This window comes from Doryrhamphus excisus, chromosome 5, assembly GCF_030265055.1.
Source record: "Doryrhamphus excisus isolate RoL2022-K1 chromosome 5, RoL_Dexc_1.0, whole genome shotgun sequence".
NCBI lineage: Eukaryota > Metazoa > Chordata > Actinopteri > Syngnathiformes > Syngnathidae > Doryrhamphus > Doryrhamphus excisus.
Window position 1 is genome coordinate 14,436,160 of NC_080470.1, and position 12,958 is coordinate 14,449,117.

At 36.3% G+C, this 12,958-nt stretch overlaps 1 protein-coding gene across 2 annotated transcripts in view; it reads right to left on the reverse strand.

Moving 5' to 3' along the window:
- LOC131129106 (arginine-glutamic acid dipeptide repeats protein) overlaps positions 1 to 5,806 on the reverse strand; it is a 29,935-nt gene extending 24,129 nt beyond the window's left edge. For both annotated transcript variants that reach the window (XM_058072265.1, XM_058072264.1), the window contains exon 1: positions 4,573 to 5,806. In XM_058072265.1, coding sequence (XP_057928248.1) covers positions 4,573 to 5,487 — 915 coding nt within the window. In that variant the 5' untranslated portion in view covers positions 5,488 to 5,806. The remainder of the gene's footprint in view (positions 1 to 4,572) is intronic.
- Positions 5,807 to 12,958: the final 7,152 nt, after the last annotated feature.

Sequence of the window (12,958 nt, forward strand, 5' to 3'; positions counted from 1 at the left end):
AGCTTTTTCTCCAACCTAATTTTACAAAATATATTTTGTTTTCTTTGTTTCTTATAATATGATGACTGAAAAAAACGACATATTTTTTCCTTAATATTTCAACATTTGTTGTCTTTTTTTTCTTAATATTTCAACAAAATTAAAGCTGTTTTTTTTTTCATTTCTGCTGTTCTCGTTTTTGAAATTTTCCAGCTATTTCAACTTCCATCCATTTATTTTTTATGCCGCTTATCCTAACTAGGGTGGGCTGCTGCAGCCTACCCCAGCTGGACTGGTCAGCTATTTCAACTTCTTCTTCTGGCAATTCTGACTTTATTCCCATAATATTTTGATAGGATTGTTGTAACATTTGAACTTTTTCTGCAAGTTTATTTGTTGTTTTGTTTTTTGCAGTTTTCTTAAGTGATACTACTCAAATGTGCCACGGTCCATACTTTGGATACTCTTGCGCCAACAAGTCTGGTGCATGAGGTCTCCCAGCGTTTCTGGAGTGGTTTCCCCCAAATAACAGGCACCCTTAACCGTGTTGTTTCTTTGCGCTGCTCTAAGCAAACGAGCAGACAGTAATCCAATAAAAGTCTTGGCAAAACATCGTCTTGCTCCTTTTTGCTCGCCGGCTGTCAGAAGGGTTTAAGTTGAACGCGGCTGCAGGCGTCATTAGAATTCAGGCAGTAATTGCTTCTTAAATCAAACCGAGGGACAGGGCTCATGCAACAGAATGATAAAACAAGGCTTTGAAATGAGAAGAAGACGACAAAAAAGTCTTTTGGTCCTTGTGCGTCTTTGATGTGTCAAGTCTTTGGGGAGCGTTTCTTTCGACGTGTCAGCCTGTCGCCAACCGGGCGCGCTCCCTCGTCAAAGACAACACAAGCGCACACACGGAACCTTGCCACACGATATTACCCCGAGGTTAATGCTGGAGCTCCAGATGCGGATTGAACGCGGATAACGTCTGCGGTAGCGGCATCTGTGCTTGGGGGGGGGTGGCGGGTTATGATGAGGAGAAGCAGGTGGATGCCGGGGCCTAACGTCGCTACGTATTATCTCGCAGAGCCTGTGAACGCACGTGGCAAATGAGGCGTGACGCGCGTCTCGTTCACGTCCAAAAAATAAAAAAAAAACAGAAAAAAAAGCACGCATGACTTGAGAGCAAACACTACGCAGCGCCGGCTGATGGCAAGAGCGGAGTTGCAGGAATAATTTGCAGACTTTGGTGGATTCACGCGAGCCTCGATGCTGACTCGCTAATGCATATTTAATTTAGCTGAAGGCGGACACTTCCACTATGAAAAGTCATAGAAAAGTCTGGCAAAATACAACATTTTAGGCTGGGAAGCGACCCAATCAAATCATGTTGGGTGCCCGCTCTTATGCAATAATACAGTAAACCTCGGATATATTGGATTCAATTGTTCCCACTGGTTTTGTCCGATATAAGCAAAATCCGTTATATGCGTATACAGGAAAATGTCCGTTTTACGCATATATCGGATTTATATCCGGTATATGCGTAAATGGGATTTTATCCGTTATAAAAAGGCACTTCCTTGACTATGTTTCCAATGTACCTGGACGCACAGGCAACGCTGCAAACGCTGCAAATGACGTCGTATAGCGGCCTGTCACGATTCGGCGAATCGGAGCGCCACGATGCGGCCATCCGATATATGCGAGGGAAATTTCATGGAAATGCATTGGAACGGGACTGGAGATTTTGTCCAAAATAGGCGAAATCCGTTATAAAAAATCCGATATATGCAATGAATTTTTATTGGAAATGCATTACAGAAAAATTGGTTCTTTTTTATCTGTCCGTTGTGAGCGAATTTCCGATATATCCGAGTCCGATATATTCGAGGTTTACTGTACTATTTAATCATGAGTTTATTATCACGTACTATTTAATCAAAAGACCATTTTGTTTCCAGAAAATGTTCAGTTTATTACATGTATTATATCTAAACAGTTGAAACACAATTGGTTTTCCCTTGGTTTTCCGACTTGTATTTGCATTTTTAGTTTTTTCGATCATTTCAAGAGTGTCCTCCTCATTAATGGTGATAAAATGTTCAATTTCTAATATTCTGTTTGATATTTTCCCTATTTGTCTTTCGCCGGGAGTGTCAACCGCTGACATGTTGACAGAGCACAGACGGCAGCAAAACAAACGCTCGTGCGCTGTTCTCTGATTGGTTGTTTCACGGGCACGATACCAGAGCAGCGCGCTCTGATTGGACAGCTACGAGGGCTGATACTGACATGGTTAAACTCTATATTTTATCAGTATCACTGCCCTGGGCTTTGACACAGTATCATTTCGACCTTTTCCCGTATCATTCATGGGCGCTTTCTAGGGTACAGGGCCAATTAATACTGTAGTATGTGATAATCATTTACTTCAAATCAATGCAATCCAATATGATATGGCGCAATTTCTTGCGATATGATTTAATTCAACATAATTCAAATAAGCAAAGTGAAAAAATGGAATTCAGTATGGTCCTACAAAAAGGATTTGGCTTTATTCCTTCTAGTCAATTAGCAGTAAATTCAACTGTCTTTTTTTACTATGCACCACTTCTTGATCATTTCATCTTTTTGCCATGCAGGGACGGACAAATATTTGGAAAGCAGTGGAAGATCTACAGTAAACCTCGGATATATCGGACTCGGATATATCGGAAATTCGCTCACAACGGACAGATAAAAAAGAACAGATTTTTCTGTAATGCATTTCCAATAAAAATTCATTGCATATATCGGATTTTTTATAACGGATTTCGCCTATTTCGGACAAAATCTCCAGTCCCGTTCCAATGCATTTCCATGAAATTTCCCTCGCATATATCGGATGGCCGAATCGTGGCGCTCCGATTCGCCGAATCGTGACAGGCCGCTATACGACGTCATTTGCAGCGTTTGCAGCGTTGCCTGCGCGTCCAGGTACATTGGAAACATAGTCAAGGAAGTGCCTTTTTATAACGGATAAAATCCCATTTACGCATATACCGGATATAAATCCGATATATGCGTAAAACGGACATTTTCCGGTATACGCATATAACGGATTTCGCTTATATCGGACAAAACCAGTGGGAACAATTGAATCCGATATATCCGAGGTTTACTGTACTTTTTCTTTCACTAAGGCTGCCACGAGACACTTGTGAGTCGATACGCGGGATGAGTTTTTAACTTTACTTTTTTTGGAAAGTACAATGAAAAAATACACAATTGCAATGCGCTCATTTGATACTCTACTACGTTACACTCTTCTGCACTCTGTGTGTGTATGCTAGCGGCCCCCGCCTCCACCCACTGAGACAAAGAGTCTGTATGAGGGCTCACTCTGTTCATGCCGTTGTTCTATGGCAGTATATCAACTATATATATTGATAAATTATCCAGTTCGTTTTCATTTATTTGTGATTACTTTATGGTATTTGTGACTTTTTAGTCATGAACACTGAATATTTTTGTGTCGGTTGAAGTGTGAACATATTTTCATCAAATTTGAAGTAATATTAATAACATTTTGGTCATAACTATTTATGGAATATTTCAGTTTTGCGTTTCAAAAACCTAAACAAAACAAACAATCGTTAGTATTACAGTATACTATATATATACTATGTAGCACAGTAGGTCCCTGTTTTTTTTTTCTGCGAACTTGACATTAACAGTCACCTCTAAGTTTGCATCAACATTTGCAATAAAAGTGTGTGTATTCTGTCTTCATGACACAGTACAGGTTCAATCCCTAAATACGCCTCATATACTACAACTATGGTGCATTCAAGGACTCCCAAACAAAGTGTGAAACAGCGGTACATGTCCCGATATCAGTCTCAAAATGTGGTATCGGTCCGATATCTATTTTTAGAGAAAAAATTGAAATGAAAAGTAACTTTTTTTAAATAAAAATCTGCAAATTTGTGGGGGGGTGCTGAATCACAAATGTGCAGGGGTCCGCCTTAAATATTTATAGTCAACCCTCGTTTATACTGTAGCTTAATGAATTGGTTGCTAATGATTTTTCGCTACAAATGTAATTTTATATTTTCATATTTTTTCCCCTCTATCATCTTTTTATGTTATTTTTATGTTATTAGAGTCTTTAAAAAATGTCTTATATTGAGGGACGTCATATATTTGGTCCCGTGCGGTATTTTATACATGAAGTTTTCGATAACCGTAACGAGAATTTCAGTCACACGGTCAAATAATAAAAACTAAATAAAACTAACATCAAGTAAAAGTACTCACTCTTTTCAAGATGGCTGACAGACAGAGGCAATACTGTCACCTAGTGGTGTTTTATGGTTATTGCAGTAATTCGTAGGAGGTTTGCCGTGCACTGGATGTTTAATGAAGAGTATTTCTCATATTGTTGTGGTTCTATGGTTATAATCACACTGGTCTCCTTCATTGTTGCCGCTGGAGATGCTGGCCGAGCCGAAGCCTGGTGTGAATTCCAGCGTCTTTTCCCATCATCTTTTCAACTTGTTCCCCTTTTTGAAGGTTGAAGGTTCTATCCTACCTTTGTGCAAGGATGAAAAAATGGTTCTTTACCTCTTTCATCTCCTGTTGAACATCCCTCAGTGCGGCCAGAACCTGCTCCAGGTTCTCCACCACTCGCTTGAGCTGCCTCCGGACCACCTTCCTGCTGCAGCCCGACCCCTTGGAGTGGGGCTCCTCCTCGGCATTTGCTTTATGTCGGTTCCACTTGGTGTGGTTCTGGCCCACGGATGGCCCATGGATGCGTTTGGATCCGTGTTTCCCCGCTCCTCGCAGAGTGGTCGTGAAGCCCAAACCTCTGTGAGGGAGCTCAGCGGGGAAGACGACTCCGTTGAGTCCTTCCACAGGTGGCGCTTCTCTGAGCACAGTCAGGTCTCTTTGGCTCTGGCAGTTCCTGCTGATGTAGCTGAAGCTGGACCTGAAGCCGTGGTGGCCCTCTTTTGCTCCCTGAGGGTTTGAACTGAGCCAGATGGACGACTGCAGGTCTCGCTGATGAACCGCGTAGTCCCAAACGTCCTCCCTTGTGTCCTCCATGCAGACCCCGAGGGGCACCGTACAGTCTGGAGCCGATCCGTCTTCTTTCACCGAGGATCCAGAGCCATCACGCTGAGGAGTAACGGGATTAGGTTCTGCTTCCGACTTGGACTTGGCGGGACTGCGTTCCTTGGGCTTCCCCAGGATGTGATGCCCCCTCAGCACCACCGGCAGCATCCTGGCCACCCCCACGCCATTGCACCGCAGCTCGCTCTTCTTCGCCTTGTTTCTCCCCGGAATGGAGAAGATCCCGATGCCTCTGGTCCTCTCCAAGTTGTCGTGGAGCTCGGGACTGGATTTGTATGGTCCGCCGAGCCCCAGGTCGGCGGCGGCGTGCTGGGACTTGAGACTGTTGCGCAGCCACGGGATGAAGTGGGGGGCGTGAGGCTTGAAGGCTCTTTGCTCGGCCGCCGGAGCTCTGCTGTCAGAGAACATGCTGACGGATGATGTCCACCACCAGCTTCTTTTTCCATAAATCTCCTACTTTTGCCATCAACCGAGTCCTCGATCTGTCTTCCTGCTCCGCAACTTTTGCCTCCGAGCCAAAGCGTTGCTTCCTCCTTTGCCTCTGGAGATCCTCTTCTCTCTCGGAGCCTCCAGCGCCTCACAGCAGAGAGATGCTTCTGGTCTTCTACGTCTCTCCCTCTCTCTCCCTCTCTCTCCCTCTCTCTCCCTCTCTCTCCCCCTCGCTCTGCACTGCACTGCCTCCAATTCCCACTCTTTCTTCCTCCCACTCCCTCTTCCCTCTCACGGCTCTAACTCCTCATCTCGCCACTGTCAGTCCTTCATCGTCTGCTGGCGTTGGAACCGTCCTGCTCTTTTTTCCTCGCCTCTGCAGCTCAACTCCAATCAGGACGCCGGTCTTGTTAATCCCCGGTTAGCCGCTACGTACTGTAGGCGTGCCCACGTCATTTACCCCGACCCCCCCCCCCCAATCCCCCCACCCCCCACCACCACCGCCTGCGTCTTCATCTGATTACTCCTTACCCGGCTCAGCCCCTTCACAATTAAATGCTGCTTGAGCTACTGGAAGGGGGGGGGGGTTAAAGGAGCAGGAGGTGGAGGCAGTTTGGGGGGGGGGGGGTAGCGGGAGGGGGGGGGGTTGGAAAAAGGGCAAATAATTGCAACCTCCAAGCTGACTCATCAGCAGTTTGACTGAAATTAGACGCTGCAGCTGCAATGCACCGTGTCACCTTACATTCACTTCCATTTCATCCCAAAATTGATTTCCTATTGTTTCTTATTTTCTATCTATTTTTCTATCTATTTTCTATCTATTTTCTATCTATTTTCTATCTGTTTTCTATCTATTTTCTATTTTCTATCTATTTTTTTTATTTTATATCTATTTTTCTATTTTCTATCTATTTTCTATCTATTTTCTATCTATTTTCTATCTATTTTCTATCTATTTTTCTATTTTCTATCTATTTTTCTATTTTCTATTTATTTTCTATCTATTTTCTATCTATTTTCTATCTATTTTCTATCTATTTTCTATCTATTTTCTATCTATTTTCTATCTATTTTCTATCTATTTTCTATCTGTTTTCTATCTGTTTTCTATCTGTTTTCTATCTATTTTTTATTTTCTATCTATTTTTCTATTTTCTATCTATTTTCTATCTATTTTCTATCTATTTTTCTATTTTCTATCTATTTTCTATCTATTTTCTATCTATTTTCTATCTATTTTCTATCTATTTTCTATCTATTTTTCTATTTTCTATCTATTTTCTATCTATTTTCTATCTATTTTCTATCTATTTTCTATCTATTTTCTATCTATTTTCTATCTTTTTTCTATCTTTTTTCTATCTTTTTTCTATTTTCTATCTATTTTTGTATTTTCTATCTATTTTTCTATTTTCTATCTATTTTCTATCTATTTTCTATCTATTTTCTATCTATTTTCTATCTATTTTCTATCTATTTTCTATCTATTTTCTATCTATTTTCTATCTATTTTTCTATTTTCTATCTATTTTTCTATTTTCTATCTATTTTCTATCTATTTTCTATCTTTTTTCTATCTTTTTTCTATCTTTTTTCTATCTTTTTTCTATTTTCTATCTATTTTTGTATTTTCTATCTATTTTTCTATTTTCTATCCATTTTTCTATTTTCTATCTATTTTCTATCTATTTTCTATCTATTTTCTATCTATTTTCTATCTGTTTTCTATCTATTTTCTATCTATTTTTTATTTTCTATCTATTTTTCCATTTTCTATCTATTTTCTATCTATTTTCTATCTATTTTCTATCTATTTTCTATCTATTTTCTATCTATTTTTCTATTTTCTATCTATTTTCTATCTATTTTCTATCTATTTTCTATCTATTTTCTATCTATTTTCTATCTATTTTCTATCTATTTTCTATCTATTTTCTATCTTTTTTCTATCTTTTTTCTATTTTCTATCTATTTTTGTATTTTCTATCTATTTTTCTATTTTCTATCTATTTTTCTATTTTCTATCTATTTTCTATCTATTTTCTATCTATTTTCTATCTTTTTTCTATCTTTTTTCTATTGTCTATCTATTTTTGTATTTTCTATCTATTTTTCTATTTTCTATCTATTTTTCTATTTTCTATCTATTTTCTATCTATTTTCTATCTGTTTTCTATCTATTTTCTATTTTCTATCTATTTTTTATTTTCTATCTATTTTTCCATTTTCTATCTATTTTCTATCTATTTTCTATCTATTTTCTATCTATTTTCTATCTATTTTCTATCTATTTTCTATCTATTTTCTATCTATTTTCTATCTATTTTCTATCTATTTTTCTATTTTCTATCTATTTTTCTATTTTCTATTTATTTTCTATCTATTTTCTATCTATTGTCTATCTATTTTCTATCTATTTTCTATCTTTTTTCTATCTTTTTTCTATTTTCTATCTATTTTTGTATTTTCTATCTATTTTTCTATTTTCCATCTATTTTTCTATTTTCTATCTATTTTCTATCTGTTTTCTATCTATTTTCTATCTATTTTTTTATTTTCTATCTATTTTTCTATTTTCTATCTATTTTCTATCTATTTTCTATCTATTTTCTATCTATTTTCTATCTATTTTCTATCTATTTTCTATCTATTTTCTATCTATTTTTCTATTTTCTATCTATTTTTCTATTTTCTATCTATTTTCTATCTATTTTCTATCTATTTTTCTATTTTCTATCTATTTTCTATCTATTTTCTATCTATTTTCTATCTATTTTCTATCTTTTTTCTATCATTTTTCTATTTTCTATCTATTTTCTATCTATTTTTCTATTTTCTATCTATTTTCTATCTATTTTCTATCTTTTTTCTATCTTTTTTCTATTTTCTATCTATTTTCTATCTATTTTCTATCTATTTTCTATCTTTTTTCTATCTTTTTTCTATTTTCTATCTATTTTTGTATTTTCTATCTATTTTTCTATTTTCCATCTATTTTTCTATTTTCTATCTATTTTCTATCTGTTTTCTATCTATTTTCTATTTTCTATCTATTTTTTTATTTTCTATCTATTTTTCTATTTTCTATCTATTTTCTATCTATTTTTCTATTTTCTATCTATTTTTCTATTTTCTATCTATTTTCTATCTATTTTCTATCTATTTTCTATCTATTTTCTATCTATTTTCTATCTATTTTTCTATTTTCTATCTATTTTCTATCTTTTTTCTATCATTTTTCTATTTTCTATCTATTTTCTATCTATTTTCTATATATTTTCCATCTATTTTCTATCTATTTTCTATCTATTTTCTATATATTTTCTATCTATTTTCTATCTATTTTTCTATTTTCTATCTATTTTTCTATTTTCCATCTATTTTTCTATTTTCTATCTATTTTCTATCTATTTTCTATCTATTTTCTATCTATTTTCTATCTATTTTCTATCTATTTTCTATCTATTTTTCTATTTTCTATCTATTTTCTATCTATTTTCTATCTATTTTCTATCTATTTTCTATCTATTTTCTATCTATTTTCTATCTATTTTCTATCTATTTTCTATTTTCCATCTATTTTCTATCTATTTTCTATCTATTTTCTATCTATTTTCTATCTATTCTCTATCTATTTTTCTTTTTTCTATCTATTTTCTATCTTTTTTTCTATTTTCTATCTATTTTCCTATTTTCTATCTATTTTCTATCTATTTTTCTATTTTATATCTATTTTTCCATTTTCTATCTATTTTCTATCTATTTTCTATCTATTTTCTATCTATTTTCTGTCTATTTTCTATCTATTTTCTATCTATTTTCTATCTATTTTCTATCTATTTTCTATCTATTTCCCATCTATTTTTCTATTTTATATCTATCTTTCTATTTTCTATCTATTCTCTATCTATTTTTCTATTTTCTATCTATTTTCTATCTATTTTTCTATTTTCTATCTATTTTTCCATTTTCTATCTATTTTCTATCTATTTTCTATCTATTTTTTTATCTATTTTCTATCTATTTTTCTATTTTCTATCTATTTTCTATCTATTTTTCTATTTTCTATCTATTTTTCTATTTTCTATCTATTTTCTATCTATTCTCTATCTATTTTCTATTTATTTTTCTATTTTCTATCTATTTTCTATCTATTTTTCTATTTTCTATCTATTTTTCTATTTTCTATCTATTTTTCTATTTTCTATCTATTTTCTATCTATTTTCGAAAATGAATGAATGAATATTACAGTCTACTCATTTCATTTCTACCACGTCACACCCTTCCCCACTGTGTGTATGCTTGCGGCCCCGCCTCCACCCGCCAAGACAAAGAGACCATATGACTGACATAAGCGCTCACTCCGTTCATGCCATTGTTCCATGGAATACTGCGTCTTTCCTCCTGTGCCCGTTGAAGTCAACATCAACATAAAATGTTGTTGTTTTTATGAACAATATGTCATATGTTTATATTGTATGTGTTGTAGTATTGTCACCAAACCATGTGACTACAGTCTGCTTCCACACTTCCTGTTCAGTGCAAAGTAAGCATGGCAAGTTTGTCTGAGTGATGCAGCATTTTTTTTTTTTTTTTGCCATTTAAAGACAGGAAGTGAAAAAACTAGGCCCTTTGGGTGGTGCTGATGCTGATGTTGATGTTGGTGCTGATGTTGGTGCTGATGTTGATGTTGGTGCTGATGTTGGTGCTGATGTTGATGTTGGTGCTGATGTTGGTGCTGATGCTGATGTTGGTGCTGATGTTGGTGCTGATGCTGATGTTGGTGTAGGTGCTGATGTTGGTGCTGATGTTGGTGCTGATGCTGATGTTGATGTTGGTGCTGATGCTGATGTTGGTGCTGATGTTGGTGCTGATGCTGATGTTGGTGCTGATGCTAATGTTGATGTTGGTGCTGATGTTGGTCCTGATGCTGATGTTGGTGCTGATGCTGATGCTGATGTTGATGTTGGTGCTGATGTTGGTGCTGATGCTGATGCTGATGCTGATGCTGATGCTGATGTTGATGTTGATGTTGATGTTGATGTTGATGTTGATGTTGATGTTGATGTTGATGTTGGTGCTGATGCTGATGTTGGTGCTGATGCTGATGTTGATGTAGGTGATGTTTTTTCCGCATTTGTTCATATCAGAAGCTATTTTGGGCTCTGCTGGCACCATCCTTGGCAGAGCGTCTGACGAGCCCAACGATGCCTCCGAGGTACGCGGCTCTGCTTTCACGGGTCCCAATCCTTCTTCTCTCCCTGACAGGTTTTTTTGCTGTCAGTCAGCAGTGAGCGAGTCAAAGCGCGAGTCGTCGTCGGACGAGTCAGCGCAGTCGTGTAGTCCTCTGCTCGCCTTCATCCTGTGACATGTACAGGTACCGGGGTGGGGGGTTGGGGGGGGGCAGACACATGGACGGGTGTAATCTGCAGGCTAAGAAGATTTGCGCCTACATGTCGAGCGACTGCTGTCAGCCAGTAATGACCGCTAGTCTGGATGGAGGGAAAAAAAAAAAAAACAATAAAGAGTAATAGAGCGGCTTCTCTTAATCCTTTGGAGCTTCCTTGCTCCACACGGAATCCTGGACAAAAACCAAAGTCTGCAATCATGAGGATGCTTTAAATCCGGAAATTAATGCCAGGGCTTGCTCCGTCTCATTTACAATCTACGCTCCGTCCTTCAAGCTCCGGCTCAGGCCTCAATGTCAATCAAAAGTCAACTGGGCGCAACATGGACGCCTGCACCATAACATGAACCACACGACAATGATTTTAATTTCAATAATATGACGGAAGAAGGCTTTCATCGTAACGTATTCATCGCCTGGTCTCCCTCTTCCGGTCTTTAAATGTCATCACTTTCTGATATTACAATATCGAATTCTACAGTAACAAATATCATCAAATAATAAAACACAGCAAAGTGAAATAATATGAAATATATTTTCAAAACAAATAAGAAATGCACTTAATTCTAAATATCTAACATAAAAATAGAATTTATATTAAAATACAAAACAAATATAGTAAACAATAATAAATCTAATAATTTCATACTACAACACAATACACTGGAATACAATATAATATAATAAAAAATAAAAAATACAAAGAATTACAACTATATAAAATAAAAATGACATATAAAATAAAAAAGAATAAAATACTACATAAACATTAATATAATAATTACATGATATAAACAATATAATAGTTATATTTGTAAAATACAAAAAATAAATGCAATTAAAAAATGAAATATGCAGAATTAAAAATAATTAATAATTAAATTATAAAATAATTAAATAAATAACACAACACAGTAAAATACAATAATAACAAATGAGCTGAATTTAAAATAAAAATAGAATAAAAAAAATGTACATAATCAAACTAGGATCCGGGCGGCACGGCAGTCTAGTGGTTAGCGCAGCTAGGAGACCAGGGTTAAAAAAAAAAACAAAAACAAAAAGGAGACCAGGGTTCAATTCCACCCTCGGCCATCTCTGTGTGGAGTTTGCATGTTCTCCCCGTGCATGCGTGGGTTTTCTCCAGGTACTCCGGTTTCCTCCCACATTCCAAAAACATAGAACTAGGTTAATTGGCGATTCCAAATTGTCCATAGTTATGAATGTGAGTGTGAATGGTTGTTTGTCTATAGTATGTGCCCTGTGATTGGCTGGCCACCAGTCCAGGGTGTACTCCGCCTCTCGCCCGAAGACAGCTGGGATAGGCTCCAGCACCTCCCGCGACCCTTGTGAGGAGAAGCGGTAGAAAATGAATGAATGAATGAGAACAGTGGAATGTTTTATCAGAGCTTTTCTTGTAGAAAATTGGAACCAAAGCAAAGTTTTTTAATTTTTTTTGTTTTTCATAAATGCATTTTTTCTGTTTTTTGTTTTTGGGAAAACCTGATGCGGCCCAGTCTCACCCAGACCCGAGCTCCAGTGGCCCCCAAGTTAATTGAGTTTGAGACCCCTGTTTTACAGTATTTACCTGGAAATTACTCTATGTTTTATCAGAGCTTTTATTGTAGAAAATCGGAACCAAAGCACTGAAAAAGTTTGTATATTTTTTTGTTTTTAATAAATGCGTTTTTTTTGGTTTTTTTTGGAAAACCTGATGCGGCCCAGCCTTGCCCAGACCCTAGCTCCAGTGGCCCCCAGGTAAATTGAGTTTGAGACCCCTGGAATAATGTGAGAAGACTATGGGACATATGGCATCTAAGGGACCCCAACCGGTATCGGTATCGGTCCATTTCACTCATGGATGATGGGAATATGATCATTGATGCTAATAAATGTCATGAAACAATATCATACACCATAGAATATATTGTACAGTAAACCTCGGATATATCGGATTCAATTGTTCCCACTGGTTTTGTCCGATATAAGCGAAATCCGTTATATGCGTTTACCGGAAAATGTCCGTTTTACGCATATATCGG